General features: G+C 39.3%; 1 protein-coding gene across 1 annotated transcript in view; it reads left to right on the forward strand.

The window, feature by feature from the left end:
* Positions 1-271: 271 nt before the first annotated feature.
* The window catches only part of LOC133224534 (EGF-like repeat and discoidin I-like domain-containing protein 3), a gene marked incomplete at its 5' end in the record, with an annotated part of 80,794 nt that continues 54,225 nt past the window's right edge, over positions 272-26,840 (forward strand). The window contains 3 exons of the mRNA XM_061376058.1: positions 272-453; positions 20,478-20,633; positions 21,691-21,835. Of these exons, the coding sequence (XP_061232042.1) occupies positions 272-453; positions 20,478-20,633; positions 21,691-21,835 (483 nt within the window). The remainder of the gene's footprint in view (positions 454-20,477; positions 20,634-21,690; positions 21,836-26,840) is intronic.

The following is a 26,840-nucleotide window of genomic DNA, read 5'->3' on the forward strand; positions in this document are numbered from 1 at the left end:
CTCTTCAGAGAGAACAAACTTAAAGAAATTGAAAGCTTAATCAATTTCATTAATTTTGAAATAGGAATAATTATTTACAAGCAGTATTTTTGTACATTTTTTTAATTCTCAAAAAAGCAGGTGCTACTTCAGTTTTTAAATCTCTTTTAATAAAGTATTTGATGTGACAGTTTGGGTCTGTTTGTATGCTGTTTGCAGTTACAGCCACTTGGGACTCAGAAGAGTTGAGAATTTCAGTTGGATTCATTTATTTTTTTGTTTCCATTTGTAGGATGCTCTGGCCCACTAGGAATAGAAGGAGGAATTGTGTCAAACCAACAAATCACTGCATCATCCACTCATCGGGCTCTTTTCGGACTCCAGAAGTGGTACCCATACTATGCAAGGCTTAATAAGAAGGGTCTTGTGAATGCTTGGACTGCTGCAGAAAATGACAGATGGCCGTGGATTCAGGTAACAGATGGAGCTGAGGAGGAAAAAAATATCCTTGATTCATTTGCCAGAGTCACTTAAGAAACTGATGAAGACAAGTGGTAAACTAACAGCTAGATTCTTATTCAATGTAAGAAACGAGGCCCAGACTAAAAGGAACTATTAGCTGCAAAACGGAAATAATCTTGACTCCACAAATGCACAAATCTTTATATCTAAAAAACGTGTTCATATGTTCCATTGTGGCTCTAAACAATGGAAGCAAACTTAGAAAGACTCTTTTCAAGGAAGCTGCTCTCCACATATGTTACATTGCTCATTAGTTCCTTAGCAGCATTTTGTAGCAATATCTCCTGGTAGGGATACTTTGACACATTCAGCTTTTCTTGGGCATTATTCTAGAGTGCTTTAATGTGGTTTTGGCTGTAACAGAGCCCAGAGGAACAGTTTGTTGTCTCTGCAGACCTGCTCTGGGCACACAGGTTAAGCATTGTGTGCATCACGCTGGAAGTAACAAGAACTGTTTTAATTAAAGTTGAAATAGCTATTAGTTCAGCTTCATCCATGGGGCTGAAAATACGTGTTTTTTTCATTCCCACTCAAGGATGTTATGGCTCGAATGATTCAAATGGCAGTGCTTTTGTTCTGGACTGGATTTCTCTGCACCTAGCAAGTGACTTCAGTTAAAGTCCTGAAGCAGTGAATATGAAGTTCTGTGCCTTTATTAAAATGATGATAACGATTTATCTAGTGATTGTTGCAGCTTTTTATGTTTATGGTGTTTTCTTCTCATGTTATGTGAATTGGACTAAGCTTTGGCATTTTTGGGTGTTACATGCTTAGAATCATAGAATCATAGAATAGTTAGGGTTGGAAAGGACCTTAAGATCATCCAGTTACAACCCCCCTGCGATGGACAAGGATACCTCACGCTAAACCATGTCACCCAAGGCTCTGTCCAGCCTGGTCTTGAACACCGGCAGGGATGGAGCATCACAGCTTCCTTGGGCAACCCATTCCAGTGCCTCACCACCCTAACAGTAAAGAACTTCCTCCTTACATCTAATCTAAACTTCCCCTGTTTAAGTTTTAACCCATTACCCCTTGTCCTACCGCTACAGTCCCTAATGAAGAGTCCCTCCCCAGCATCCTTATAAGCCCCCTTCAGATACTGGAAGGCTGCTATGAGGTCTCCACGCAGCCTTCTCTTCTCCAGGCTGAACAGCCCCAACTTTCTCAGCCTGTCTTCCTAGGGGAGGTGCTCCAGTGCCCTGACCATCCTCATGGCCCTCCTCTGGACTTGGTCCAACAGTTCCATGTCCTTTTTATGTTGAGGACACCAGAACTGCACACAATACTCCAGGTGAGGCCTCACGAGAGCAGAGTAGAGGGCCAGAATCACCTCCTTCAACCTTCTGGTCATGCTCCTTTTGATGCAGCCCAAAATACTGTTGGCTTTTTGGGCTGCGAGCACACACTGAAGCCGGCTCATGTCGGGCTTCTCATTGACCAGCACCCCCGAGTCCTTCTCCGCAGGGCTGCCCTGAATCTCTTCTCTGCCCAACCTGTTGCTGTGCTTGGGATTGCCCCAACCCAGGTGTAGGGCCTTGTACTTGGCATGGTTAAACTTCATGAGGTTGGCATCAGCCCACCTCACAAGTGTGTCAAGGTCCCTCTGCATGGCATTGTTTTCCCACATGTTTTGTCATTGTAGTCAATGTCTTTTGCCAGTATGGTCAGTAAGTGAAGAGGGTGCTTCCCTCCCACCACAGGAGTAGCAAAAGATGGTACCTGAGCATATTGTCTATAAGGTCTAAGCTGAACTGTCCATATGTCCCTCAGGTGTGTCTTTTTGAAGTTACCTTTGTGTACATGGCATCATTTTTTGCTCATACTCAGGTTTTTTGTACTGAATACTGTTTGTAATTTTTCTAAGCAGTTCCCAGCCATATGGGGGGAAAGCATATAGGGTTACTTGTTCATTTTTCTTGTTTGGGGAGCAGGCACAACGCACTGCTTGATGAAGTTTTCTGAAACTGGTGTGGTGAAAGTGCTGAATTTTGTCAGTTCTGAAAAATTAAAGTGGTATGACTGTTATTCACTGCAGAGTGAAAACACAAAGGCCATTCAATGTATCTTAGGTCAGTTTTCTTCCATAAAGACCAGAGGGGTTAGGAAGTCTCTAAAATTTATACACTGAAAAAGAACAAGAAAGAATAATGCTAAGGGACTTCCACAGAATTCTTTTCACAAGAGTAGGAAGCTAATGTAACATTAATGTGTAATGAAAAAGCCAGTGTTGCAATAGCTTTTGGGCTGCTTTAGGCTGTGGGCATTATTAGATAAGCTGCAGAAAAAAATCAAAATCATTTAGCATTGGCCCCCTAGACATGTTTTCAGTAGGAGATGAACTGGATGAGGATAGCTAATGTAATGTTACTTCCATGTTTGTACTTGGCACGATGGAGGCAGCTATCAGGCAGCTATTCAGGTTCTACCCAGACCAGAGCAGAGTTTGCCTTGGACTTCGCTCCCCGGGAAGCATTCCCTTTGCTCCTACCTGGAAAGCAAGTTGAAGAAGATGTGTCCACAAATTTCATCCTGTGGCACTAGGTTTGAACAGTTTGTTCTTTTTTGGAGTTAATGACCTAATCTAGGAAGTGCCATTCCCATGCAGGTTTTTCTGTAGTTTTGACAGCTATAGTATGTAAGGACTTTCTAGAAGCTGATTAATTTATATGATTAGTTTGTATTAAGTGCATAGCAATCCCTTCTTTTCCTTCTAATTTTTCTTTTAAAATAAAATGAACTATAATTTTCACAAGACTTGCTGAGTTTATTTTCTTTTTTAGTTCACAGCAAAAATAAAAAATGCTTGTCATAATTTAAAACCAGAAATTTAAATCTTGAGAGGATTTTTATTTTTTTCTTTTTAATTTTCTGCAGACTTTTCTCCCTAGAAAAATCTGGGAACAGAAAAGCTAAAATTTTTCAGGGAGATGGTACTTTTAGAGAAAAAAGCACTTTTTAGTGCTCTGCAGAAGCCCTGTTTTGATTTGGCAAGTATACAGACCTCCACAGACTCACACTTTCTGCATTGCGTAGTAGTTCCTTACATCAGAGAGCTGTCTTGTTCTTCAAGCATGAAATACACTCTTAAGAGACAGACAGTGCCTGACCCTTGTATGAGTGAACAGTTGCTGTTGGGAGGAAAAGCAGAAATCCCATATCTTATTTTTGAACAGCTTCTGTAATGGCCAGAGTGATAGTTCAGAAGCATTCGTAGAGTTACAAAAAGTCACTCTGATGTGTGCTAGGTTCCAGGCTACATTCCTTCTGGTCTTGTGGGAGAAATGTTCCTTCTAGCAATAGCCGAGCCTGAGTTTTTACTTTATCGTATCACCAGCCTGTTCCTATACCCTAACTTGAGAATTCTCTGTATGGGACTTTTTCCATGTTGGTCTGAGTGATGAAGCCATGGGTCCAGAAGATGGGTCCTGCAAAATGGTGTGAATGTTTGGAAAGTTCCAAAACCAGAATCTCCAGTTTTAGGACATGGAAATTAACATTTAGCGCAGTCAACCTGAAGTAGCAGCTTGTTGTCCTCTTACAGTTTCTAATACGAGATAAATTCTACAGGAAGCTGTGTATAATGGGCAAAGTCCCACAAAGTATAATTATGTACAGGCCTGTAGCTATTTTTGACTTGTTCCATCATTATCAATTTTCTTTGTCATTTAATTTCATTATTTATATGCATCTTGGCAAGTGAAAGTTTTGAGTGCTTTGCTTATAACTCACTTCTAATGAGTGCAGAGGTTTTTCTTTAATCTTTCAGGTGTCTGACACATATGAACTAATTAGTATTCAATTTCATTTTCCTGCATTCTCTCAGTGAACTGAAAATTGAAATTGCCATTTTAAATTTACACTCTCAGCATGTAATTAGTAATGGCACTACAATGCTTGTAATTGCCTTGTGATTTAAAGGGTCAGTGACCATGTTTTTGAAAGCAAATTAAAGTCAGAGTAAGTCATATCTGCCTTTTAAAGTCCTGCTGACCTCTGTTTCTCCTTAGGCTGGCTGTGAAAAAATAGCACCTGTGTATACTGTTTACCACTTTATCGGTGACACTAACTTTTCATGTTTCCAAACAGGAGAAAAAATCCCACACTTCTATTTTTCATAATTGTTCCTGAGATTTAACTAAAATGCCTGTTGCTCGATATAATCCCTTTGCTTTGTTCTGGTAACAGGTCTTTTTTGTCAAACCTCTTTTTTTTAAGAGAGGACTGTTTTCTCTTTTCCCTTTTGTCATTTTTCATTTATGGGTATACAACAGCGTATTTATGGTGGAAATACACTTTTTCTGTTTATTTTGATTTCACCTCATCCCTGCTCCTTCCTTGTGCTTATGTATTTTTTTTTCTATTCATATATATTTTTTCAAGATAATATGGATTAGAATAGACATGGCCAAGGGCAGGATTGATGTTTCCATTATCCATCCACCATATCTGATGTCATAGTAACTGAGAATCAGTAGCACAAACTGCTAGCAGGAGCAGGACCTTCTAAATGTTACTACTCTCTAGTGATTTCTAACCTAGGTAGCCATGCCTATATCCTTACGTTTCTCCTTCGCCCCCAGTTTCACCACCCAAACCTAAAATTTCTAACTCATTTTCCCCTATTCATGACTAGTTTCCCTTTTGCTTCCATAATATATTACCCTCTTTTATATCACATTATGATACACAAAGACTGCAGACATGGTAAATATGCCAAAAATCCGTAAACTGAAATGTCATGGAGAACACTGTAACACATATCATATGTAAGAACATGAGATAGATGATAGAAAAATTTGGTATAACTAGCAATGCAAGGCCTGGCATACAGTAACAAAGTCCTAAATCAAGTCATACATTTAAGATGTATAAGTAATTTTGGAGAAAGAATGCATATTTAGGAACTATGTTGAGGGATGAGAGAGCAAGGTGGGTGAATATTGTCCCATAAAATAATAGTCTTGCTTCTTTATTCTTCTTGAGTAAGTATGATCTTTTTGTTCTACAAATAATACCAGAGCAATGGTTTCTGGGTCAAGAGATGAACCTTCCTAAATGTTAGTTTGCATCAAACCAGTAACACACACTACCTACATTGCAAAGCCTGGAGTGGAGGAGTTCATAGCAGAGTTTCAGTGTCTCCTGCACCACATTGCAGGAGAGGCTGGGCCAGGGTGGGTGGTCAATATACCAGACAGTCCTAAGAATAGTCATCTCAGAGGTACATGATAGATGGGATTGTGAAGTGGATCCCTACTTGATGATGCAAAGATTTTAATGCCCTGCCAGAAACTGCTACTGCTTTGAGGTCTTTTGGACATGGAAAATGTTCCTACAAGGTTAGTATTAATCAACAGCCACCAAGAGCATAAATTACATCTGGAAAATGTTAAGAAAACTAATTACTGCGTATCTGGGAGCTGTGACTGAGCACCTGAACTGTTGCTGGAGACAGTTGTATGGAAATGTAAGTTATTAAACAGAAAAATAAAAAAGTTACTTTGCTATCACTCATTAAAATAGCAGCAAACATTTCTCCAGAAGCATTAGTATGGTTAGCGATTGTTTTTTAAATGGAACACTCAAATATTTTAATTTTTATTATTGTGAGAAGGAGTAGGATTCATTTGCAAAACAGCTGGACTTCTCAGTTCAGTGTCACACTCAAAAACTGGGACATAAATTTGATTCCGGTTGAGTAGTTAGCTTTTTCCACCTAGTTTTTATTGCATACGAATACATCCAAAATGTTTAGTTTGGGTTCTTTTCCTCTTCAAGTAATTAATCCCTTTCAGAGTCTATTTCATGTCTTTTATTCTTTTTGGGGAGTCAATTTCTGAATGTTAAATGTGATTTCAAAATGGAAAATTTAGAAGTCTTATTTAGAATATATGAAAAGAGCATTCTAATTCTAGCATTTGTTCCCTAACTGCCTTTTCTGAAACTATAAGCTTCAGTTCAGATAAAGCTCCATATTTTGAGATAGAACGGTTTGATGCCGTTCTCAATTCATTCTCCACCCAGCCTGTAATTCATACTTGGGATTGCTCTGACCTACTAAGTACAATTAGAGCCACAAAAGTATACTTCTCATAAAGCTTGTTCCCAGAGAAAGAATCAGTGTGATTAATTAGGGACCAATATATTAGGCATCCCATGAAATGAATGGAGATGTCCGACGCCTTAGAGGATGTGCACAGACTCGGCATGCTGCATGGGTGATGACAGCATTTATCCAGAGATGAGGGTCTTCCTTAAGCATTCACTAAAAATTTACCTGAGAACTAAATAGATGATCAGTGTGTTCTGAGATACGATGTTTACATTAGTATAGTTGAAATACAGTAGCTTTGTACAGCACAATGAAGATACTTGTTTGAGAATATGTCAGTTCTAGTTTCTATTCCAGAAGGCACGTTGGTACTTTATTTAGTGATTACTGAGAATGGTGGGGCTTTGTTGGGTTTTTTTTGTTTGTTTTGGTTTTGGTTGATTTTTTGGTTGGTTTTTTTTCCTTTTTTTTTCCTTTTTTTTTTTTTTAATATCTAAATATATTCGAATAATGTTTCTGGGGAGTAGAATGTATGTTTTTAGTTCTGGCTTAATTTGTTTTTTACACAAGTGTCTCCCATACCACCTGTGGTTTCAGTCCCACCTCTGGCATTTTAGCCTCACATGTTGGTGGTTTGCCGTCCGTTATGTTGCTGTGGTTAATTGTGTGTCTGTGAGTGTCACAAATCTAATCATAATCACTATGAAACACAAAAAATGCTCTTACAATACAAATCTGTAAGTTCCATCATTCTTACCGTCAAACAGGAATCAATAATGTGTTGGGTAGTGCTGGGTGTTTTTTTTCCAAAGAAAAAAAAAAAAGGCATGGAAAAAATCAACAGAGTCTACATCCTAACTTCCAAAGAGCAAGTATACACCAGGTGATAACTATTTGCTAATAAAATGATAAAACCCAAAATACACACAGGTCTTGCAGAACATTCATTCAAACATCTGTTAGGAAGAGCTCTAAGCAAACTACCATCTGTCAAACCATTCATTTTGTCAAAGTTCATTTCCTCATTCATGAGTACTGTTGTATCAGCTTCCAAAAATACCTGTCATCATAGATTAAACGTTTCATATTACTTAATATAGCTCTCAGTTTAGCATAATGTGGCCAAATGAACCTTATGAAATACAGTCTCAGAGTCATCATGTAAGGTGACTCGAACCATATAAGTCTTAATTTGATAAACACTGAAAAAAGTATTAAAGGTCTGTGGTGTTTTGTTTGGTTTTTTTTGGGGGGGGGGGTGTTTTGTTTGTTTGTTTTGTGGTTTTTTTTGTCAATACTCCAAAATTTTACTTAATGTTATAGGAGGATTTCCCTGGGGGATATTGATGACTGGCAGTAAGTACCTGTCCTGGGTTTAGCAGCAGCAGTCATTTTTTCTCCTTCTTGGTAGCTGGTGCAGTGCTGTGTTTTGACTTTCAGCTGGGAACAGAGCTGATAACAATGATGTTTTGGTTTGGCCAAGGACTTTGTGAGCCTCATGCTCTGCCAGGGAGGAAGGGAAGCCGGGAGGAAGCAGAGACAGGACACCTGACCCAAACTGACCAAAGAGGTATTCCATACCACAGCACGTCATGCCCAGGAGGTAACTGGGAGAGTGACCCAGAAGGGGGCTAGAGTGGACTGCAGGGTTGGAGGAGGTATCGGTCTGTGCTTGGTTGGGCTGGGGGGGCGAGTTATCGGTCGCCTGGTGATGGAGTGTTGTATTCTCTTTCCTTGTTATTTCCTTTATCATTACTATTATTGGTGGCAGCAGTAGTAGTAGTGATTTGTGTTGTACCTTAGTTACTAAACTGTTTACAACCCGTGGGAGTTGCATTTCTTTTTGATTCTCCCCTCCGTCCCTCCAGGAGTAAGGGGAGGGCAGGAAGGGGGGGGTAGTGGGTAACAAGCTGTCTGGCATTGGTTAAGCCACGACAGTACCTGAAAGCCCTTGGCAGGGGAGAACAGAAACTAATAATGAAAGTGCAGCTGAATTCTCTCGAAACAATCCCACATAGGACCTCTGAACTGCAGGAGTTAGGAGAGATCTTCAGCTAGTCAAAAACTGCCGTAAGTTCATTGGCTTCAGTGGGCTCACTACCAATGTCAGCTAGCTGCAGATCAGTCTCAGCACCTATGCATTTACTTTACAGGATAAAAACATAATTTATGTACTGAAAATGGACAACAAAACAATTTCTTAGTGTAATCATCCAGATAGGCCCTCATGTCCCATATCGAGGTATCTATTTGATATCATCTTCTATCTCCTAGGTTCATTCTTTGTACACCCAAACACCCATACACAGATGTCTATCACACAACTTCTGATTGAGGTTCAGATACAGAAAAGCAGTCAGTTCAGAGTTAACATCCCCATGGCAACTGAAACTTGATGATGTTATGAGCACTATCCATAACATGCTCTGTCAGGTTGTCTGCCAGCCTTAATTCATTATTTCCTGTAATACGGCTGAATAACTGAAGTAACTACTTTTGAACACACTGTTTCGTGCATTTGTAACACCATCCAGTTTTACTTAATGTTTTTTTTTCACATATTAAAAGTAATAGAACCTGCAAGTGGTGACAGAAGTAAGCAAATTCGTGCCTGTCTGGTTTCTCATGTCAGTAGTAAGTTGCATGCACAGGTGTCCCAGCAGTCCTGTGGTGTCTCACCAACTGCAATGGAGTGGTGTGTGTGCATCATAGTTCTGTGGAAATTACAGCTGAGAGAAGCTGGGCTTGTTCAGCCTGGAGAAGAGAAAGCTCCAGGGAGACCTTAGAGTAGCGCTCAGTGCCTAAAGGGGCTACAAGAAAGCTGGAGAGGGACTTTGTACAAGGGCCTGTAGGGGCAGGACAAGGGGAATGGCTTTAACCTGGAAGAGGGGAGACTGAGATGAGCTCTTAGGCAGAAGTTCTTCCCTGCGAGGGTGGTGAGGCCCTGGCACAGGTTGCCCAGAGAAGCTGTGGCTGCCCTATCCCTGGCAGTGTTCAAAGCCAGACTGGATGGGGCTTGAGGCAACCTGGTCTAGTGGAAGGCGTCCCTGCCCATGGCAGGGAGTTGGAACTGGGTGATCTTTAAGGTCCCTTCCAGCTCAAACCACTCTGTGATGCTCTGATAAATGATACTGTGCTGAGGTGTGATAGTCAAACAAGTTGTATTGTATGTTCCAAACAGTCTCTTTCAAAACCAGTAAAGAAAACAAGCCTCACTCTTCTGCTAGGCTTGACTTTTAGAAAAAGTTGTTTTAAGTTACTTCATTACATCCTAATACCTTAAGTTGTTTTTTTTTCATATGGTACAGAGGCATGTATATACCTTTACCTCTGTGCTGATGGCCCCAGAGCAGTTATGCCTGTGATGAGTTCATATGTGCGTAGGTAGGTCAGAGAAATGCAGAGCAATCTGCAGGGTAAAAAGAAAGTACAGCTGTAGCTGGGGAAAAGCAAGCATGTGGTCTCTTGCTGCACCTTTGTATTTCTCTGTGATTTTACAGCTGGTGGGAAAAGTTACTGTTTTGTACATGTTGAAAGTATGGGAAGTCAGCAGTACCATGATACTGCAGTGGAAAGCAAGGGCTAAAGTAAATTCATAGTCCTTGACCACACCTGGAAATGATGATGTGTGCCTTGTCATCTCAAAAACCTTTTAGTGTCAGTGGAACATAAATTCTTTGGATTGAAAAATGGGAGTGTATTTTACCTTGCAGTCTTACAACGTTCTTATTCTATGAGAGTTAAAATAGACATTGTTCAAGTCTTGAATCTTCCAATGAGAATTTTCAGATTTTGAGGGTTTTTCTGTGTGTATTGCAATACCAGGCAATATTTAACATTTTAAGTCTAATTAATTGCCTTTTCCTGTAGGACGAAAAAGTATTTTGAATAAAATTAAAGTGAAAACATAGTTAAAATGACTGTCTCACTGAAAGGTGACTTCTTGTGTTTATTCATCAACTTTTATTGAGTTTTAATTAGATAATGAGAAATATACTGATTGTGATATCAAGATTGAAGGCAGCCTGGGCTGCAGTGGTCATGCACTTGTGGAGTTTGCAATCTTGAGGGAAGTGAGACAAGCAAAGAGTACAGTCAGGATCCTGAATTTTAGGAAAGCCAACTTTCAGCTCTTTCAGGAGTTAGTAGGACCCCCTGGGAAACCTCTGTCATGGACAAGGGAGCAAAACAGAGTTGGCAGTTCTATAAGGACACTTTCTACAGAGCTTTCAGTCCCCAGGTGTAAGAAATCAAGACCTGCTGGTCAAACTAAAGAGCAAGAAGGAATCGCACAGGCAGTAGAAGCAGGGACAGGTGTATACTGGGAAAAGTGTAAGAACACGGCCCAGTTGTGCAGAGATGGGGTCAGGAAGGCCAAGGTGGAGCTGGAGCTGAACTTGAAAAGGGGTGCAAAGAATAACAAGAAGAGCTTCTACAGGTATGTCAAAGAGGAGGACCAAAGTAAGTGTGCTTCACCCCCACCCCCAGCGTGCAAGGTGCAAGACTGGTAAACTGGTAACAACAGACAAGGACAAGACTGAGGCACCTGAAGACTTTTTTGGCGCAGTCTTCACTGGCAGGGTCTCTCCCCATACCTCCCAAGTGGGTGAACTGTTAAGTGGGAACTGGAGGAGCAAAGCCCCTCCCACTGTAAGTGAAGATCACGTTCGTGACTATTTGAGGAACCTGAACATACGTAAGTATGTGGGACCTGATGAGATCTATCCCAGAGTCCTGAGGGAACTGGCTGAATCCATCACCAGTAACAGCTGGCATGAGTTAGTTATTTAGTATGCATAAGATAAAGTTCTTACCCAATAGGTGTCCCTATGGGGGAGTTAGTTATTTAGTATGCATAAGATAAAGTTCTTACCCCATAGGTGTCCCTATGGGGGAGAAGACAGATTCAGCCCATGGACTGATCCCAGAAGTTATGATGGAGCCTTCCCCACTTTCCTAATTTCACATATTTATAGAATATAATTCAGGTTAGTAACTCCTTGTAACCCTCCCACCGTGTATGGAGTGGTCAGTTAATTTCCATGAGGTTATATCATTGTCATTGAAAGTACACAGTGTTGTCATGCTGACACTGTAGGAGGCCCTTGGATCTGTCCACACTTTTCGTAGTAACATAGGTTTCAACTTCTAACTCTCTGCCTGTGAAGCTGGAGTGGTTGTATTCATACAGACTTTGTTACTCGTGTGTAAAATCATCTGGCTTTGCTTTTGCAAGCACAAATCTAGTTTCCTTGTTTGGCAGCTGCTGTGCGTTTTATCAGGACCTGGTGTCTTCAGGTTCCCACTCCTGCAAATCATTGCAACAGAGTCTGGCCTTTGCTGTGCTCCACCCTCTAGTCAGTTTTTCTTAGCATGTGCCAACATTGCAAGATTGCCTGGAGAGCTATCACTGGGTAGATTCCATGTGTGCCAACCACATCCCATCCTGGGAGCAGCAGCTGCATTTTACCCAAAGGTCTCCTCAGTATTATAATATGACCTTGGGGATTGGAGAGAACTGGTCCCTAATTTCCCCTATTTTCCTACACAATTCAACCAACACTCAGGTAATTTCTTAAGGTTCAGGAAAGATTAATCATTTGAGTCAAATCATTTTTTTCTGTCCTAACAACGGAGAGTAAAGAAACCATTTGAATACCACAGTCTTTTCAGCAGTCGCAAAGCCACTTGTCCCCCATATGCTTAATAAGCTACCTCTTTACTCTACTTGTGTCCATCTAAAACCTTGGCCTCTCTCCGTGCACAACCAGTCTCACAGCAACTAACAGATTATTCTCAAAGATGACAATATGTGGAAAGGATTGTTCTCAAATACTCCTATTTTCTTTGGTTGTCTTTCTTTCACAAAGTTTATAACAACGTAGATGGTCTAACAGTTGCCTGAGGTATGAGCAGCATCACTGGTCAGAGGTCCTAGTTACAGCTAGAACTTCAATGTGCCTTGGGTCCTTTATAAACTGACAACTAAAAAGGCTCTGCGTTAACTAGTCAATGTATTTGCAGCTACATGGGAAAAGCAACAGAATGGTATGGTCAGCATAAAGCCATCTATGGGTGCCAGGTTCACTGGAAAATAAAGTTTTAAATAGGTATATGATGACTAAGACTGTCTTGACCAAGGAAGAAAGAGAATAAAGATGTGTATTTTATGATAGGCGTTATGAAAATTGAAATACTGCTTTGTGAATTACTGACTGTGATAGCATGAGGAGTAGTTACTCACCAGGAGTCTGCAAGCACAGATCTGTTGTGTCACTTATTCCTCATTACTCTTTGCAAAAGATCCAGACCTTGTTTGACAGTGGGATATGCAGCATCTCCCAGTGCTGATGTAGCCAGGGTTACATAGGAAAGGAAGTCTGCCCATTGCAGAGCCCATGTCAACCCTGTATTGTAGAACCACTCTTCAGTTAGAATCTTCCTCTTCCTTTACAGCAGTAATAACTACAATTTCTGTAGATAAGCTGCATAAAAAGACAGGGTAGTGAACTGTGGTTAAGGAGTGCTGTCAGCACGGATTGTTACTATTTGTTAGCACCGTGCTCACATATTGGGTTTGTTCTGGTGGAAGAACTCATTAGGTTTAGTTTCCCAGTGTGTTGAAATAAGCTGAGAATATGCAATGATCGCAAAAACCCCAGTAGGGATCTCACAGTGCCAGAGAAGTCTGATCTTCTGCATGTTCCCTACTATTCTAGGTGGGTTTAATTACAGGTTCAGCTTTAATATTTAAAAATAATGAAGACAATTTCTTCATCTGGGCAACAGATTCATCATTTTCTATCACATCCCCTTCTTCCTTGACATTTCTTCATCTGAGAAGATACATAGGACCTAGACAAAGCCCCCTGAAGTCATAATGGGAATTTTACCAAGTTGTTCTTGTTGGGCTTATGAGTGGTCACGTTTATCATCACAGTTTTATCAGAGTGTTTTAAAAGCAAATGGAAAGGGTACAATAGGAAGTACCTCTGATATTTGCAATGGACATATTAAGAATTTTCCCTGAGTATATTTTCATGATGATTTTAATGTTGTACCTTTTGAATTTGATTCTTTTCCCTAAAGAAGAGGATTTTCCTGTAGGATTAAAAGAAAAGTGAATGTTTAGTTTTGTGGCTTGAGTCTAACATCCTATCCTCTATCCTCTACAAGCTATTGATCGTAGCTATTTTATATATAGAAATACTTACAGATATTCTCTCTGACATTTTTCTTTAGTCATTGATATTTTAAGAAATATTCTAAACATTTTGGTGGAGTTCTTTCTGGGAAACATTAGCACGCTTAAGACAGGAAGAGTGTTCACAAGGTCGAAGTGTATGAAGGAATTAATAATAGCAATGGACAACTGCAGCATTCCTTGGCTAAGCTTAAATTGCAGGTAGATAATGCCCATTTAATCAATACTTTGTAAATTAGTTAAAAGTTTACAGGGATACAAAAATCTGAACAATATGAGATTGATTAAGGGCCTCTTCTTGAAATGATAGTCTACACATGCCCATATTTGAATAATTCATATCATCCAGTTAATGGCAATCATAGCAACTACCTTTGGGACTAAAATAATGACTTAATAAGAAGAAATAGACTAAGCAAGTTTTTAGTTTGTCTAATTATGTAAATTCTCTGAGGCATGCATTGAAATTTCTCAACAAAAGCCAAATGAAGGGAGCTCTTCTTTTGTACCATTCATAACACGCTCCTCCATAGTAGCATTGCATGGACCAAACAGTACCCACATTTATGTTTGCTATGCAAGTAGAGTTTAACCTATATTCTGATATTTTCAGAGAAAGGCAAATTAAGTTAGTGGGCCAGTTTTTGTCCCTGATTCAGCATGCCTAACTTGAAGCGTATAAATAGTCTTCTTGAAGATACAAAGGTGATGAGTGGCTCTTAGATGTTTGGCTGGGACTAAGATGTGAGTACAGGCAAGACCTGAGAGGTATTTGTTGTTACCATGAGGTATGCTAAGCTGGCAAGGCACTCTGGAAACAACAGTATTGGGAGGATGTTTGCAGAGGATTTAATAGCAAAGTTGTGAAAAGACTTTGATGGATCTGCATCCATGTAAGTGAAAAGAAAAAAAAAGAAAAGGGTTTGAAATCAGAAATAACTGAGTATTTAATTAGTTTGACTGCAAGGTATAATGCCACAATCTTATCAGAAATAATTATTTGTAAAGTGACATGCAGCAAATGACCATGTTAGCTCTCCTAGACTATTACAAGATAAAACATGCTGGCTCTTCTCCATGTAATAAACCCCCTTCCAGAATGGCAGCAAGAGCTAGAATGCTATCATGGATAAATCACTGCATTACCTAATCTGTATGCTAGTTAAAACACCTATCACTGCTACTATCCTGACTGCATTAATGCCCTCAACTAAATCTGAAGAAGCTTTGCTGACAGTGCTGGTTAGGAAAGTAACAGAAAGCCACTGACAGGCTAGATATATAAGCACCTCGCAACAGGAAAGATAATAGTAACTGACCTGCTCCAACCTTCCTACACCTAATCAATGCTGAGTCCTGCTCTGCTCTTGATGTGACATCAGGGTGAAACAACAGTGTTCAGTCATGTTCAGGGCGTCTGGTGCTTGAAGACAGAAAAGGAAACATGGGAGGGAGTTTTCAGATTCTCTGAATTTCCCAGTATTGAGGGAACTGTGTCAGGTTAGTCTTCTCCTGAGTTTATTACAAACATTTCCATTGGCAAGTGTCACTATTTTTCATCATAAAATGTTTCTCTGGGTGCATTCTATCTAGATCTATTAGAGCTATGACGTGAAAAAAAAGGATAAAAAAATTCAGATTTCAGTCCTTTGAAACCTTATAAAATCAGCAGAGGAGGGTTGCTGTAATAAATTTTTGAATGTCAGTATAACCTTGATCTCTTATTCAACCCTATTTTTATGGGTAATAGTGATTGTTAGTAAAAATATATATACTTCGTGCTAGAATATATGGGAAATAATTTCTAGCAATGCTGTTTATATCTCAGAACTGAAACAGGTAAACACCATAGTTCTCCATAAACTACATTTCTGTTTATGAATGAAGGCTCATGTAAAACTTCATTTACAATCTCCGGGGCCCAGTGTTTCATAAAGGCTTTAAGCTGAGCACTTCCTGGAAGCTTGCTCTTAACGTATGTTTCAGACAAATCTGTTGTGTATGAAATGTTAGTGGTGTTATTGCTAAGAGTGCAATAACAAATGATGGGAATATGGTTACGTATTCTGGGCAGCATCATGATATGTGGTGTCTTCTTCAAGTCACTCCATCTTCTGATATGCCGTCTCCTCTCCTGGATGTAATAATGTAGATGAGACAGATGCGTCTAATTCTTTTATCTGTTTTGTCAAGTACATAGCTTCTACGTACTGAATAAACTAATACTTGATCAAAAATTGAAGAGGAATGTGAGCTTCTTGCACTGGTGCTGTCCCCAGTCTCTGCTGTTCTGTTACTTTGACATACTCTGATTGTGCATTTAGTCTTTTTCTGGAGTTACAGCAGCTGTTAAGCATGCTGGTAAGTGTTTTGTTGAACTCTTTGGACTGTGTATGGAAAACAAGTTTGAAGCACTTCCCCCCAGTGTTAATGGTCCTACACGTACTCACACCTAAAAGTGCAGCTGCAAAAACACCATGCATACGGTTCTGGACTAGTTCTGAATTGTCTTTGAAAATGATGCACTGTACAATATATAGGAACTCATAAAATTACCTTGTTCATATTGCCATTTTCTCCTGGGAAAATACTCAGTTTTCTTTTTTATTTTTTTCTTTCCCTTTCTGATACGGGTTTTTTCAATTTCCAGTAAAATCTTGACTGGCTACATCTTTGTCAGTGTAGACAACTGAATGGTTTAGCATCGTAAAACAGATTTGTGTGAGTCATTGCAGTGAAAAACATTAGCACACCAGTGAAAATTGTTTAATAGATGATAACTTGTACAGAATCAGTGCTGAAAACAGGAAACATGGCATACTGGTTGCTTCTTCCCCTCCTGTTGAAGGAGGACATGACCTTGCTTGTGATGATAGAATTGGTCTAATCGTGGAGTCAGGATGATTGTGGCTGTTGAAAGGAACAAGGTTAAAATAAATTTCAAGGACTGCTGGTAACTTTTTAAACTGACAGGGTTGATTTTATTCCCTAGTTCTTGGACATACATCACAGTAGGGGAAATATGCCTCAAGCGATTTACTTTTTAGGTGGTTTTGGCTATGTGATATAGTACAGAAGGCACCAAGTGACTGGTGGTACATGAATTCAGATTTCAAGATTGTATACAGCACTGACTCCGAGGTATTGTACCTCATCCCCTGGCACTGTCTATTAGCATGAGTTGACTGCCATGCCTGTGCTGTAGCTGAGCTGTTCACACTTATCATAGCCTCATAGAAGCACAGGCTGGTTTGGGTTGGAAGGGACCTTAAAGCTGAACCGGCTCCAATACCCTGCCATGGGTAGGGACACTTTCTGCCACACCTAGTTGCTCCAAGTCCTGTCCAACCTGGCCTATCAGCATGGTGACTTTGCATCATCCACTGTGTATTTTGTGGACGTAATCTGTTTCTTGTAGAAATCATGTTTAAAAGAGTTGATGTCAGACTACTGGTTTTCCTTTACATGCAGTTTTACCTGAGTGCTCCAGTGTACATAATTTATTCTCACCCCAGAAAACTTCCTCATTGAAATGCAAAACCTCTTTGAGGTAGATTCCATTACTGGCAGGTGTTAAGGGACACCTTACCTAAGTTTCAGAAAATGCCTTGTGCCATGAGGATGTACAACAAAGGCATCTTTGGATCTGCTTCACAGCTGAATCCCTGGTGGATGTTGGGTGAATTAAGTCTTGTGGAAGCTGCTGGACCCAGGAACCCTCTCTGAGCTGGGGCCTGAATGCAGATCTGTGGACAGTGATTAAGCATCAGTTCTGAATCTGTTACTCTAAAATAATCTTAAATTTAAATAGGGCTGGTGGAACTGATTCGTCCGTTATTACCTTTCTTTTTTTTTTTTTTTGTAAGTAATTTCCTCAAATTTATGTGCAAGTGTCTCTTCTTACAAGTTCTTTATTGTGCATTAGCACTTAAATTACAGAGGTAAACCCCTCAAAATACTATAGATCTTCTATTATCCTTGATTTTTCCCAGTTATTCTAGGTAATGGTAAGGGGTCCTTTATAATTGAACATGCTTTCACCTTCAGTTAAAAGATGTGTTAAACTGTTCTTATCCTGGTGACTTTCACTTCTTTGTTTGTGTTAAAACACAGTCACCAGTATAATTAGAATTTGTTCTGAACATTATGTCCTATGTCTGAATCCACAAAGAGCTTCCATAGCTGTTTTTCTTTACAATTGCTGCAGAAAAATACCTTTGAAAGTGCTTTTAGTGCTAACACAGCTACTTCACATTTCACATGGGGAACTTTGCTTCTTACCGAAGTACATTAAGAAAGCAGGTTTCAGCACCTGCGTCGTTATAGTCATTGAAGAGTTGTAATATTCTGAGATTTGATAAGCTCGGACTTGAAAATTTTAAAACACATAAAAAAACTCAGACGTAAAGTGACAATTATTTTCATATGCAGTCAAAGGAGCTACCACAGGCATGATGTTAGCCATATTTTGTACATAAGCAAGCTGCAGGGATTTGAAAAGTGCAGGGTTTTTTCCCCCGTTCATTAGGATTTGCCTGGAAATGTTGACAGAGTATGTAGACCTAATTTCAAAACACAGTGTCCTCTTTCTATTTTCTGTGTTACATCAGGCTCAGTAGTGCTTAAAGCCAAAGCTCAGTTTGCAACTCAGAATATGGATACTGATGAGGAAAACCTCTAAAAGGGAGGATGCTGTCTATTAAGACAGAGAAGTAAATAGAATTGCACAGATGTCCAGATAAGTCTATAGAGCAGGATGGTACATAGCAGGAAAAAAGGCAGGGTTTTTGCCTCCTGAAACTCACAGAACATGGGTTAAACAGTGTCTGTATTAAATATTTTACTCTCATTGAGAGATTAATTTTGGGTGGGTCTTTTGTCATTCTTTTACTTCTTGAAGTGCAGTGATTGATTTGTTGTGCGTTAGAGATGGGGGCCTGGACATGGGAAGGACCCAGTGTGGGAATATAATATCCAGAGCTTAAAGCCGGTATTCTCATTATAAACTACTCTTTCTGAGTAAACAAAAAAAACCAAACAAAAAAAAACCAACAAAAAAAAACAACCACCCATAAAAACATAGAAAAAACCAACACCAAACAAACAGAAAAAAACCCCAACAAACATAAAAGCCCTCACATAAACTCTGATCCAAAAAAACCTTGCTAAGGTTATTGTCTGGAAAAAAAAAAAAAATTGAGAGTGAAACTGGAAGAATATTAGGTGCATACATAACTGGATCCAAGAAAATTTGTCTGGTGTTGAATTATATCTTCCCTTTCCCCAACAGTGAAATGTGAAGATACAACTAGTATGTGCAAAAGGCAAATAATCAATGGCTGGTTTCTGTTTGGGTATGCTTTCTAATTTGGTTCAGAGATGGTGTTCACTTCTTTATTAACCGTTTAATAAGTATAGTAAAAATTGTTTTACTTGACTGTTTATTAATATTCTTGAATTCTTTTTAGAGAGTGGAACCTGTGTAAGAAAATTCTAGAAGCCTTTATGTCTAACTGCTTATTCTATGTTAACGACATTTTTAAATGTAGTTAGGGGGCTGATAGTAGTCTCTGGAGCTGTTACCTTACAAATATAGTGTGTCTTCTTTTTTTTTTTTTTTCCTCCGGGATGGGGGAAAAGGTTTCCCAAGGCTGTGAAAAGACCTGAATTTCTTCTAATAATTGTGAATTCCTGTGTAAATTCCTTTTGTAAGTCCATTTTCACCACTGCAATTGCAAATTTTTTTGAGTTTTCCTGGAATATTTGCAAAAGATCATGCAAAAAAAAACCCTAAGTTTTTATAGGCAGCTTCTCCTCTCTTAATGGGTCCAAAACTCTAAAATACCCATTGTTATGTTAAAAAGGTATGAGTGTTTATCAATTCCTTACAGGGAGAACTGTGGTAAAACTATACTGAAATTTATTTTGCCTCAAGAGGAAAAATATCATAAGCCCAAATATTTCAGATAAGTAGGAGAGTAATAGCTAGACTCTCTCAAAAGAACAGTAAAATTCTTTCTTTCGTTTTCCCATGTGTACACAGGAAGATATTGAAGCACTGAAGTTTGATCATCTTGCATCCTTAATAGAGGCTAGACTACATTACCAAGTGAGAGAAAATCTTGAGACTACATGATAAAGTATAAAGAGATTTAAGTATTTAGACAGCAGAGACCTGATATGTCTCTTACTCTCCATATTCCTGTACTGGGACTGCTGTCTGGAATAGTGTGGATTGTAGTGGGTCAGAGCCATGAACTGGACAGCAGAGGCAAGATTAATTTGAAGGAGGCAAGTGCTAATGTATTTTAATGCATTATTTATGTTGTCATCACACTTGCATTTCCTTTTTAGGAAGGAAATATACAGCAATAATCCTATATACCAGTAATATGCTATATCCCAGTAATACACCAGTAATATTCTATGTATCAGTAATATACATGTGTGTGTGTGTGTTTGTACATGTACATGTGGAGACATAAGCATAGTACAGGCTTTCAGTTCAGGGATTTTTTTCATTTATTTATGTGCATAGGTACATTAAATGCATGAAAGATAAAAAGAATTATTGCAAGTGAAAAGATAGTAATTTAAGTGCTACAGCTACATTTTTTTTCATTTCTGTTAAATAAATAAAATAAAGGAATCAAAGGAATCAAGAATCAGAATTGTGACCGTCAAGTGTTTAGTGATAACATTGTACTGTTATTTCAGATAAACCTTCAGAAGAAGATGAGAGTCACTGGAGTTATAACTCAAGGTGCCAAGAGGATTGGAAGTCCAGAATATGTAAAATCTTACAAAATTGCATACAGTAATGATGGGAAGTCGTGGACAATGTACAAAGTAAAAGGCACAAATGAAGATATGGTAAGATTAAGGCATTTTTATGTGAAAATGTCCTGTGTTTTAGTTGCCTTCAAAGGTATCTCTAGAAGATGAGCATAATTGCCTGACACTGTGATATAGGTTGCCTTCTTATTATTTTTGTCTGAAAAAAAAAATCGATAAATTTGCGCATTCTGTCTGCTAAGAATTTCTTGTACTTTAATCGATGGTTGTATAAATACTATGTCCCAAGGCTAGAATAATCCTGTTTATTACATTTAACTGATTTTTGTTTTAATTAGTTTACCAGCAATTATTCATTCTTCCATTTTCAATTTATTTTTATTACATTGGAATATTAGTGTTAACCCTTAGAAGCACAGAACTCATTCATCAGTGCTAATTTCTGCATGGCACAAACAGTATCACTCAGTGAGAACCATGCACTTACAGTTTGTAGTTACCACTTACTTTTTATGGAGTTGTGCATACAAAGCAGCAAAAATCCCTTTACTGTGTAACTTAGGATAGAGCTAAGGCACTTTGCAGCATTAAACGTAGTAACTCTATTAGAAAATCTAAATGCTGTATGAAAAGGTATTTAATGAAAGAGGAAAACAAAGTTACAGGCATATCTGGTTAGTGAGGAGTGAACAAAAGAATGCTCATAGGTTTCATTCAACTCCCCATGCAATCAGTGTGAGGGTTGCAGTGTGCTTCAGTGGGAGTTGGATCAGGTTCTTGAAGCAGAGGGAGAAAAATAAATGTCAATCAGTGCAAATAATTGCAGGCTAAATTGAATTGGGATTATTTAATACACTAATTAGAAAAGAAGACATAATTTAGTTGCATTAGTAGCTTCAGTTTATAGGGGTGACAAGATAGAGGTTCCCTTTTCAGAGCATGTGGCAAACACGTGCTGATGCAAACTGATGTCAGCATGTATTATTTATACACTTGCATATTGGGCACTAGGAATGATAAGGCTACCTCTGTTTGGGAAAAATGCATGGGAATGTGCAGAAGAGCAACCCTGGTATTTCTGAGATATGGAAATCAACTGAACCTCCAGTTTTATGTATATATTGTTTTATCATAGGTGTTCCGTGGCAATGTGGACAACAACACTCCATATGCCAACTCCTTCACCCCTCCTATCAAGTCACAGTACATACGGCTGTATCCTCAGGTGTGCAGAAGGCACTGCACATTGCGAATGGAACTTCTGGGCTGTGAGCTGTCAGGTGGGTGTTCTGCAACCAATGCCCCTCAGAAGTCAACCACCAACAGCACTGAGGTCTAAACCATGTGCATTTTATTCACAGAATCATAGAATCTCAGAATAGTTTGGGTTGGAAGGGGCCTTCAAGATCATCCAGTTCCAACCCCTGCCATGGGAAGACAGGCTGAGAGCTGGGCTTGTTCAGCCTGGAGAAGAGAAGGCTCCTTAAGGGGAGACCTTAGAGCAGCTGCCAGAGCCTAAAGGGGCTACAAGAAAGCTGGAAAGGGGCTTTGGACAAGGGCCTGTAGGGACAAGACAAGGGGGAATGGCTTTAACCTGACAGAGGGGAGATTGAGATGAGCTCTTAGGCAGAAGTTCTTCCCTGTGAGGGTGGTGAGGTCCTGGCACAGGTTGCCTGGAGAAGCTGTGGCTGCCCCATCCCTGGCAGTGTTCAAGGCCAGGGTGGATGGTGTTTCACGCAACCTGGTATTCTTGGTGAAATGAAGTTCTTTTCTAGCAACTTGCCCAGTTGCTTATCTCTTCTTATGCGAATTGTTTAAGCAGCAGCACTTACTTAAGTGATGTAAGTGCAGTAGTTGCAGGCAGCAGGTCTGTAGCAGCAGTAAGGTAATATAGTAGCAACCTAATAACATTTAGTAAATCTTTCTGCATTCATTAGCCTCCACTTTTCCAGCAACCTGGAAAAAGACATTTATAGCAGTTTTACTATCAACAGCTATTAATAGAATCAGAATCAACTAGGTTGGAAAAGACCTTTAAGATCATCAAGTCCAATCATTATACTGTGTCACTGAGAGCTTCGTCTACATGATATGTGAATACTTCCAGAAATGGTGACTCCACTGCTGCCCTCGGCAGACTGTTCCAATGCCTGACCACCTTTTGGGGAAAAAATTGTCCCTTATCTCCACTCTAAACCTCCTCTGGCATAGCTTGAGGCCTTTTCCTCTTGTCCTGTCTCTTGCTCTTGGGAGAAGAGACCAGCCACTTTCTTGCCTTCATCCTCTTTTCAGTTGCAGAGAGCAATCAGGACCTGTAATGTTCCATACTAAGTGGACTAAGAGACAGAGATTCTCTGATTCGCAGTTACACTCAGCACAGGCTAAACTAAGCACTGGAAACAGTTTCTGAGAGCCAAAGCTGTGTGTGCAGTGCTGCACAGCAGAGGCACAGCACAAACAGGCATCAAAGCTGATGTCATTCCTTCTGTCTGTGGTGTGAACACGACAACACGCTGTGTGACATCCTTGGAGGGACAAGGGTTCTTCCCCTGCCCTTGAGGACCGCTCAGAGTGCAGTCAGGTATTTTTTGCTATGCTACTTTAGCCAAGATTTCAATTTAGATGTTTTGTGGATTTCTAGCAGAAGCATCTCATGGCAAAAAGTAAATGAACAAGTGGAATCAATATAAACCCTCTTAAGGTTTGTAGTAGCAGAAGTTCTAGCTCATAGCTATAAAGCCTGACCTCTAGCCACTCTCTGCAAGAACCATGTTCCCTTACAAATTCAGCAGAGCATGTAAATTTTTTATCTTTTTCAAGAGACCAACCCTTTACCAGTGGGAGTGCTCCACTGAATTCATTGAAGAATGATTTTTATGTGGCTGCCTGCTTACTGTACAAACAATAGTCATCCAGTTCACGAATGATGTATCAGAGCAGCTGGAGTTAAATAATTTTCAGTCCTCTAGTGGCATCAAAACCAGATTCAGAAATGAAAAGTTAATGCATTAATCTCACTGTAGCCCTTTTCCAATATAGATAGGTTTGAGAGTAAATGGAAAACTCTGTCTAGCTCCTTTAGTCTATTAGATTGATTTTTTTTTTTATGTCTTCCATTTCTAGAACTACAATTTAGAGTAAGTCCTTGCCAGAATGACCAGGAATTGTTTTGCTCAAAGAACTGTGAAAGCTACTGAAGTGAATTCATTTCAGTGGTCTCCTAGCAGTTTCAAGGTCATCGTTTCTTAGAACTGCAGGCAGCCAAGGCTCAGCAGAACAATTTCATAAGAGTACAATTATAAATAACAGACTAATTCGCTGTAATTCCAGGTGATCTGTCTTAGACGGAAAAACACTTTGAGAGGCCTGACTTTTCTAAAAAGTCCTGGTGCTAGGAAAAAGACTCGGTATTGAAGGGAGGGAGACTGTCTCACAGCACCAGATGATTAAAAAGTAATTTTCTTAGGACAGACTTCAGCAAGATGTTCAATCTAATCTGCTCTAGGCTTATAAATAGGTTTACTTACCAGGACCCGTGGTCAGATATTACCAAAACCCATGATCAATGTTTGTGATGTTTAACATTGGTAAGTTAGGCATTAATTTTCATGGACTTTTGTTCCTGCCTTATTTGTGTTTTGCACATCTGTGTGGTAAACTCCCTTCCCTTCATAAAACATTGATGTGGAGGAAGAAGCAGATCACAGCTACTGTTTATTAGAATGCCTTTATTCATTATGCTGGTATTACTAGTAACATCAAGCTGCTGTATTTGAAGACAGATAACTGTTTGCACAACACAGTCACTTACTCATGCAGTTCACTCACACAATGAAACAGCTGCACAGAGAAGGCTCTGCCTTTTTGCATGCAAGTCTATGCCATACCTTGTTATTTCTCCTGTATATTGGTGGCTGTGCAGCAATTCAGCAAATCCTTGGTATTCTGAGTTTATCGGGTCTTGCAGAGGAATGCTGGTCCCCAGGGCTTAACCATCCATTTGAAAATCAACATCTTCTGAGCATGTAATTTTCCTCTTTTTGGCAAGCTACTAGTTCTCTATCCTGACAGTACCTTTAGATACTATTCATACAAACTCGCACACAAAGGGGCTAGTAACATCTGCATTTCATACGATTCCCCTTACCTTGTTCCTTCTCAGCACTATCTAATCTGAAAGAAATCCAGTGTTCATTAAGAGAAAAAAAAAAATCTCTTGATTTTCATAGAAGAAAAATAACACAGTATTAGCCAAAACAAAATCACCTTTGCCCTCAAAGAATTTACCTGTGCTGCTTTTGCCAGTACTGCATGAATCCTGGCCCCAGACAAGATGCATGTAGACCTTTGCATGGAGATCTTTTTGTGGTTTTGGATATTCAATATTTCTATTGAGGGTTTGAGTTTTCTTGAAAGGAGTGGTAGGACAGGACGCAGAGTAAAATATTGTGCTTTCAGAACAGTGAACAAAGAATAGCCTTCACATAGATTCTTTCAGGCTAATGCACTCTCATCCTCATTGTTTCACTGTTCATGTTCCATTGAGCTAGACCAAATAAGAATGAACTGCAAACCCTATACCTAGACAGGTTAAAACATGCGGAGGTGCCAGATATCATTTATCAGAGATGGTGATATCAAAGTATCTCAAATATTTTGACCTAAGATGCTTTACTGACCATAGCTGTATGGCCACATCAGTTCTCACTAACTTTAACAGGTTATGAAAATGGAAAGGGAGATTGAATCCCTTTGCAGGGACATTACAAAGCAAATTTAAAGAAGATACGGTGCAGTGAAGAGATGTCCTGTGGAGTCAGAAGCATTATTATAGACACACTTTTGTGAGGGATGACTAGCTACAGACACAAAGTTTTGTACTGGTTTGATGTTTCTATCCTTTGCTGTATAGGTAACAGCTAGCCTATCAAAGTAAGTAGTCATTACTTTATGTCATTGCAGCAGGGTGCTGTAGGAGCTGGGAAGCAACTGGGTCTGCTGTTGTTCTCTGAGTCACAGCACTAACACATTGTTTTGCCACCATTTTCCTCTCTTCTGATTCTCATTGTTCTTCTTACTTTCTCCTGTTACCTTTAACAATGGTCTTCCTTTTCCCTTTGGGGCAGTGGAGAAGGTAGGCAAGTGTAAAATCCCATTAATACATGCACGCCTACACAGACACACAGGCAGAGACATCTGTTGTTTCATAAATCAATAATAATACTCAGAAAATATAGAATTATTTTTGATAGATTGAACCAGCACTGAAAAACAGTTTTGACAACCCATGTTTTTGTGTCAAAAACCTGCTTCAGGTTCCTCAGATGAAACATTCCTGCTGACAGCCCTTGTGATCCGGAATTGATACTTCAGAATTGAATAATAAGCAAAGTCCATTTTTAAAGCAAAGGATGAGTCTCCCTCATTTGTACTATCAAGTGTTCCCTCATACTCTCGGGAAAATTATTCTGATGTTGAACTAGGTAGTTCTTTCTACAGACAAGGCAGTGCAATTTTCATTTGTGCACTGAGAATCAGTTCTGAAACATTAATTTTTCAAAAGTGAACTCTTTTTTTTATTAGTTTTCAATTTAGTATGAAACACATCAGTATTTCAAATTTTAAATGCAGTATTTACTACATTAAAGAGCATATTATCTGTCTGTTGTAATGCACGTGCTCTCGCTGTCAGACTCCCCACAAGGAGCCTGGTCTCACCTTCTTGATTTGAATACATAAGTCTATTTAATCGTGTGCATTAAACCTACAGAAATAAACAGAAAGTAGAATGTGACCAAAAGGGTTTTGCTAATACTAGGAAAGAAAGTAAAAAAAAAACACCTCACATCTTAAATCTGATAAACATATTGTGGAGAAAATGAACTTTTATGAAAAGGGGAACCATCTTTGATGCCTAGCTCAAATAAAGTGAAAAACAGAGTGAAAACTTTGAAGGTGTTTTAAATGGTCACACAATGCTCCTAGTTTGTTAAGAGGCACCAGCAGAGTAGGTCATGGTCACAACAGGAAACCCTTCATGACTTATCTCTGCGCTTTAAGAAACACAGCAGGTTACTCAGCAAATGACTGATAGGAACCATCTGTGCAGCATGGCATATGAGTATCAGGTGGAAAACCTCTGTCTTCCTAATGATAAATGAAGTCAAGGTTTTGTGCATTCACAGTGATGACGCACTCTCCGCAAAACCAGGTATGTTAGGTCATGAGCACACCTCACTCAGTTAGTTAGAATATGTCAAAATATTATGGGCAATTTAACTGAGT

The sequence above is a fragment of the Neopsephotus bourkii genome, unplaced genomic scaffold, assembly GCF_033783945.1.
Source record: "Neopsephotus bourkii isolate Nb327-2 ecotype Australia unplaced genomic scaffold, CSIRO-AGI_Nbou_v1 NB_1691, whole genome shotgun sequence".
Lineage (NCBI taxonomy): Eukaryota > Metazoa > Chordata > Aves > Psittaciformes > Psittacidae > Neopsephotus > Neopsephotus bourkii.